The 7,606-nt window shown below is 37.0% G+C and overlaps 1 protein-coding gene across 1 annotated transcript in view; it reads right to left on the reverse strand.

The window, feature by feature from the left end:
• The window catches only part of LOC107699288 (xenotropic and polytropic retrovirus receptor 1 homolog), an 86,893-nt gene that overhangs the window by 74,013 nt on the left and 5,274 nt on the right, over positions 1-7,606 (reverse strand). Inside the window, exon 2 of the mRNA XM_016500502.1 lies at positions 5,891-5,942. Within this exon, the coding sequence (XP_016355988.1) occupies positions 5,891-5,942 (52 nt within the window). The remainder of the gene's footprint in view (positions 1-5,890; positions 5,943-7,606) is intronic.

The following is a 7,606-nucleotide window of genomic DNA, read 5'->3' on the forward strand; positions in this document are numbered from 1 at the left end:
ATACATCTTCATCATGACTAGATAGACACGGTGAGTTTGTCTTTACTATACACGTTAGATGTGATCCACCTCATAGTAACAATCCTGTCAGGTCACCCATCCTTTGAGTGAGAGTGTAACGTTACTGGTCAGCCGATCTGGTTTCAAGGTTAAAGTTAATCTTTTCAACATGTTTCCGTGTTGTTGTTGCTCAGCAATGGCATGGACGTGATGTTGTCTGGGGGTTAGGCAAAAGGAGAGTGGGACTGTGGCGGTGCTCGGGGTGGTGACTGAAAGCGGTGACTGTGTAGTTCTGACGTTACACATCAGGGCTCCAGACTGTGACCATATTTTCTGCCGGTGCGACTAATTTTTGTGAGCGGTCGCATTGGCGCGACCACTGCGTTGTCCAACTCATAAGCGCTACCATTTCTGTTGCATTTGAGAAACATCAAACTGCAAACGAAACGAAAGCGAAACTAAACAACCCTCTACATTGCGAGTAAATCACTCGCATATGCGACTAAATCTTACTCTGGGCGACTAAATGATGTAAAAGATTTTACTCGCCAGTGTGTGAGTTGGAGGTTAAGTATAAGTGTAGCACAGATGTTTTCACTCACAGAACACTCTGACTGAGAGCTTCAGAGTTTCACTCTCCGTCAAGCGATCTGTGCTGTATGGATGTGCAACGCACCTGTATTCGGACCGCGACGCAAACAAACTTGTCAGAGCTCAGAACAGCTTTACTCGGGAGCCACAGTTGATTTCGCGACACTGTTACTGCACAGATGCAACAGTGCTGCGAGATCCAGCGAGAAGCGTTTGAATTCGCCACACAATGATAAGGTTGCTACGAGTTCTAGTGAGAAGCATTCAAATTCTGCACAGAATTCTCTGTTATAAACAGCGCTGATATATGTCAGGAAACCAGAAGCGATAACGCTACCTGTAACCATGGTGTTGTTTTAGAAATAGTCGAATACATTACATCATTAATTTCAGGGTTTGTACAACCTTTTGAGAGAGAAATTCAAGCACTTTTCAACTATTTCCAGCACTTTAACGCTCTAAAATGATCCAGTTTCAATGTTATTTTTAATGGAATGACCATAATATACTTTGTGGTAAACAAACACTTATGTAAAATTTAAAAAATACATCAAATCACAATTATAACCAGTAGTCAGCAGCAGCAATAAGAGGTTACTGGCTTATTAGCCATTCATTTATACTTTTTCTCTATATTTTGAAATGATAAAATCACTATTATAAAATATCAAATCATCAAGAAATCAGATTTTGTCAGAATTTTACACTTTTTTGTGTATGAAGTAAGAAAAGTCACAAAGTGCCTTGAAAAACAAGCTTTTCTTCAATTTGCTACTAAATCACACAATCACTGAAGTTGGGAAGTTCCATATACTAGAAGAATAATGGTACATTTTTTTATGCATCTTAACTCAAGCTTAGTGCTTTACTGTCAAATCTATATTCTATATATATCTATAAACAATAAACAAAAGAAAAATAAACAAGAAATGAACATGTAATATTATAAGTAACTGCACTTATTAATGCAAAACTATAGTAATTTTATGATTAAATGATCTATATTTTAATACTCCCGCACACCACCCCCCCAGCGCTACCAAATCTGCTCCTGGCGCCACCATCTGTAGAACTTAGTGGCGCTGGTGCCACTGCTCTCAAATGTTAGTCTGGAGCCCTGCACATGCACAAAGTGTAAAACGAGAAGGGCATAACCCTATGAAAAAAGAAAAAACGCAAAAATCGCGGTTGCTGTGGTTCTTGCATTCCTCTGCGGTTTGCTCGTCAATAGTATTGCTCGTATTGCGATATTGCGGTTATCGGGACAGTCCTATTTGTGGTTACCTTTAAAGTGCATTGAAATGCTGTTTGAGTAGTTAGCTTACTTGGTTTTGATACACTAAGTTTGTCACAAAAAAGGGGGTCTTGCATAAGGGTTTACAGCAAGTTTACAGTGATCTTTCATCCTCTGTCTTACAAAGCATTTATTAAAACACTCACGTACCTCAGTCCCATTAGGGACCTCAATTGCTTATTTCCGTAGCCGAACACGTTAGCATATTGAGCCGATCTGTGTTCCTGACAGTGTATGGGAATGCTGACACTTTGAACTGCCCCTCTCTCAATATTGAGCTTTCAATATGACTATATCAGATCAGGCCAGAGAGAGAGAGAGGGCCGTAATAACCCAATAAATTGCCTCCCTGGGGCACCAGTGTGTTCACAGAATATCAAAACTCCTCTTTCTTATACTCTGCAGACTGTGAAGGAAAAAGGTTCCTCATAAATCTAGCTGCGGTAATTAGTGTTTCATGGGAGGTTTATTTAATAAAATCATCACTTGATCTCAACAGACTCTGACATTGCAAACCTATATCTGAAAAACTACTGCGTTAAGCCTCACAAATCATGTTAAGAGTTTTGATAGACAAGAAACTTAATATAAAAGCCACATGACAGGTGCTTCAATAAGTCTGCCTATTCCTCTACTCTATTTTCCTCTCTTTCATTTTCCATCAATCCACTTTCCCTGCAGAGGGACATCAAAGCGGTTTTGAAGGAAAGAAAAGACCGCACCACAGCTGTAGTGATACTGGAAACTGTGTGGGGCTTCAACTGAATGCTGGGAAAGCGAGAAAGCCATTGATCTGTATGGATTAATTCTTATCTGCTGGATTTAGACACTGGCATTGATTATAATACCATATACTGGCCACATTATCATTAAGATTTAAACTAGCTTAATCCTGTGGTTACATGATATCACAACTGTTATTCAATGGATCACCTGCTTGTATTTAAAAAGAAAAAGGCATCCAAAGTATTCTGGTCCTCAGGTAATACTGGAGTCCTTCCTTAAAAGAGTAGTTCACCTTCAGAATGAAAATTCTGTCATCATTTACTCACCCTCCACTTGTTCCAAACATGTATGAGTTGTTAGTATCCGAACAGTTGATGGGCACCATTGACTTCCATAGTAAGAAGACAAATACTATGAAAGTCAATGGTGCCCATCAACTGTTCGGATACCAACATTTTTCAAAATATCTTCTTTTGTGTTCAACAGAAGAAAAAAAATTAATACAGGTTTGGAACAAGTGGAGGGTGAATAAATGATGACTTAAAATCAAATACTAAAAACTAAAATGATTTTAAATGCTACAAGTGAACTGAAGTATTACAACATTATAATGTACTGTATGAAAATAGATATTCATTTTTAAATATGATAAAGATTACATTTAACAGTGATATTAAATTATGAGTGCAGATTTTAAAACATAATAAAATCTGTAATATTGGCCTATAACCAATATGGTTGAGATATTTTACACTCCTAATTATTTACCCATTTAATCATCTTCCTCCTGGCAAAAATAAAAACGGTCAGATTGCTATCAAAAGTAATACACACTTTCTGCAATAAGCTGCATGTGCAAATATGTGGGATGAATTAAAAGCCTATAAGGTTCTGGCCATAGAAAACACCACTAATATATTAACAATTCATGTTTGTATTGAGGAATCACAGTTACAAGCAACCTGTGGATTAAAGTAATGTTAAACCAGGGTGACTATATACCTATATAAAGAGTATTTGTATGCCAGCAAGCAAAACCCAATTAAAATGCAGCTCAGGCTTTTCCTCTTTTCCACCCAAAAACTTTAACACAATAAATCTGTTATTCTGACAAACAGACATGCCAACTTTGCTTTAATTTCCCACCTCAACGAAACCCTGAATTCCAAAAACAAGGTCAAAGTGGCCAGCCAGAAACACACACAATGTCTGACAGAGACATACAGAAGCACTGACTGGAAAGAACATCTCTTCTATAGTTTGACAGGACCTTATAAACACACACACACACAATCTCCTGAGGGCTGTTAGTTGTTAGTTATCTGAGAGATAGATGCCAAACTGTGTGGAGTGGACCTTCTTCAGGTGTCTGGCACTGTTATGAGTGATTTCCTCAGTCTTGTTTCTGGCAAAACATATGCACAATCGCTCATGATCCAATTGACTGTCTCATAGGACACTTTAAACTATAATTCATTCTCACATCAAATCATTTCATATCACGGCAAAGCATGTTGTGTCATGAAATTTAACGCCACATGAAACCAAGACATAAAACTCCACATTGATTAGAGGAATGGATTGATTAAATACTTCATCACTGACGTCTCCAACCAAACATTCACCTTGAAACATCTGCCCCAAACATGTATGAGTTGTTAGTATCCGAACAGTTGATGGGCACCATTGACTTCCATAGTAAGAAGACAAATACTACGAAAGTCAATGGTGCCCATCAACTGTTCGGATACCAACATTTTTCAAAATATCTTCTTTTGTGTTCAACAGAAGAAAAAAAATTAATACAGGTTTGGAACAAGTGGAGGGTGAATAAATGATGACTTAAAATCAAATACTAAAAACTAAAATGATTTTAAATGCTACAAGTGAACTGAAGTATTACAACATTATAATGTACTGTATGAAAATAGATATTCATTTTTAAATATGATAAAGATTACATTTAACAGTGATATTAAATTATGAGTGCAGATTTTAAAACATAATAAAATCTGTAATATTGGCCTATAACCAATATGGTTGAGATATTTTACACTCCTAATTATTTACCCATTTAATCATCTTCCTCCTGGCAAAAATAAAAACGGTCAGATTGCTATCAAAAGTAATACACACTTTCTGCAATAAGCTGCATGTGCAAATATGTGGGATGAATTAAAAGCCTATAAGGTTCTGGCCATAGAAAACACCACTAATATATTAACAATTCATGTTTGTATTGAGGAATCACAGTTACAAGCAACCTGTGGATTAAAGTAATGTTAAACCAGGGTGACTATATACCTATATAAAGAGTATTTGTATGCCAGCAAGCAAAACCCAATTAAAATGCAGCTCAGGCTTTTCCTCTTTTCCACCCAAAAACTTTAACACAATAAATCTGTTATTCTGACAAACAGACATGCCAACTTTGCTTTAATTTCCCACCTCAACGAAACCCTGAATTCCAAAAACAAGGTCAAAGTGGCCAGCCAGAAACACACACAATGTCTGACAGAGACATACAGAAGCACTGACTGGAAAGAACATCTCTTCTATAGTTTGACAGGACCTTATAAACACACACACACACAATCTCCTGAGGGCTGTTAGTTGTTAGTTATCTGAGAGATAGATGCCAAACTGTGTGGAGTGGACCTTCTTCAGGTGTCTGGCACTGTTATGAGTGATTTCCTCAGTCTTGTTTCTGGCAAAACATATGCACAATCGCTCATGATCCAATTGACTGTCTCATAGGACACTTTAAACTATAATTCATTCTCACATCAAATCATTTCATATCACGGCAAAGCATGTTGTGTCATGAAATTTAACGCCACATGAAACCAAGACATAAAACTCCACATTGATTAGAGGAATGGATTGATTAAATACTTCATCACTGACGTCTCCAACCAAACATTCACCTTGAAACATCTGCCATACAGGAAATCAGAAGTAAGTACTCATTTAAAAGTACTAGTACAACATGCTGCATCACTTTGAAACTCAATGACTTGAAACCCAAGAACTCTGTTTACTGACAGTCCCTCAGATAAACCGCTTCCTCGTCACAGCCTGTCACCCTCATGCCTCGGTGGACATCTGACGTCCTGTATTAATTATAGCTATGCCGAGCTGCCCCACTGTCTTGCGAGAGATGTGGCAGTGTTTAAATTTCCTCTATTTATAGTAGGAGTTCATTCTAGGGTGGTGGAAACGAGTACAGAATGGAAAAAGGGTTTGGTCGGTTACGTGCTCAGAAGGGAGTTTCCTTACCTTCTATGGATGGGGCCTGGTCCTGGGCCGCATACAGCATCTCCTTGAAAGCCTGTGTCAGAAAAATGGATACGGTAATGATGAGATCACAGTCTTATGGTGCAGGTCAATAGGGCAATGATGTAAAGAAGTCTTACATAGCCTATTAAGGCAACTTGTCATGGCAAAGAGAGTTGACTTTGCTGGATATGTAGGCTAATTGAGGTTACTTCAAACATTGATCTAGCATGTTATAAGAGCATTGTTGTTTCTTTAAACATGAATATTAGACTCATGAATATTAGTTTCTTTAAACATGAATTCTCTTAGCATGCCATTAACCTTACAGATAATGAAAATCACTGGACAATTATGCATGGTCTGTTTCCAGATATTTCAGGCTGTGAAACATATAACTTTATCCCAAAGGTCTTTGATAGATTCTCCTATAGTGCTGCAATTTAATTGCATGTGATTTCATGACAGCAAGGTTATTCTCAGTAATTGGTTTAGTTTCATTCATTCAAGAACAAAACTGATTTCTTTAAACTTAGGGAGGCTCTGAAGATAATGCATAAATATAAAAATGCGAAAAGCATCTTAAAAAGTTGATTAGTATGCTTTAAAACATGTCAGAATATCTGCTAAAAATGAAAAAAAGGTGCAGTTATTGCAACATTAAGGACAATTAAATCCATTTTTACCTGACCTGAAATTATTTCCATATTCATTAATTAATAGTAATATTAAAGCTAAATTATACATGTAAAAATAATTAAATTCAAAAAAATATCATTTGACGTTGAAATGAATGTAAAATACAGCATATATTTACATGAATAAAACCAGTTAATTTAGCCCATCAAGCAAATTTTCATTTACCTGACAAAACAGACTTTTACAGTGAAGGATTAGCTACAGACTCACTTCTTTATATAATAAAATAAGATCTATCGGATGTAGTCAATGTAAACATTTGATGAAACATTATCTGGCAATTTACTACACAAGCGGCTGTCAGTGCAGGGAGCTGCTCAGTCAATATATAGCATAGATTGAAATGCATATCTAGACACAACAAAAGACAAATCACAATCAAGAACATTTATTTGCTAAGCAGACATCCCTCGTTCAAGCTGAACACCAACCAAAGCCAATTAACGTGGGGCTGTACAGATGCTGTGAACACTTCTTTTTACTATAAACAAATCTCACAGTCAAGATCAAAGCCTGGCCAATGTGTCAACCAATGAAATAAGAGAATCGTCAAGATGGCGGCATTGCCATGGCAATGATGCTGATGACACAAAGGCTAGATGTGCTCTACATAGTATTCAAGTTATACAACCAATAACTGTAACCAGGATACATTTGCACTATTGTACTTGCCCATCCTCCAGAAATATGTGTGAATGTGTCTGTGCGAGGTTCAGGCAGATCTTTGCGTCCAGCGAGCCTGGCAGCAGATGTCATCCCAGTGGGAGAGGGAGCGCAAGTCCCTGTCTATATGTGTTTGTGTGTGTAAGTGTGTGTCAGTGCATGTGCGAACAGCAGGTCTGTGAAGTCAGCCAGCAAGATCCATATGTCCCAGCTTTGAAGAAATATACTGTATGCATGCTCAATGCAAGCCATATATATATACATGCATATATATATATATATATATACATATATACATATATATATATATATATACATACATACATATATATATATATACATACATATATACATATA

Source organism: Sinocyclocheilus anshuiensis, unplaced genomic scaffold (genome assembly GCF_001515605.1).
Source record: "Sinocyclocheilus anshuiensis isolate Anshui unplaced genomic scaffold, SAMN03320099.WGS_v1.1 scaffold477, whole genome shotgun sequence".
In the NCBI taxonomy this organism is placed as follows: Eukaryota; Metazoa; Chordata; class Actinopteri; order Cypriniformes; family Cyprinidae; genus Sinocyclocheilus; species Sinocyclocheilus anshuiensis.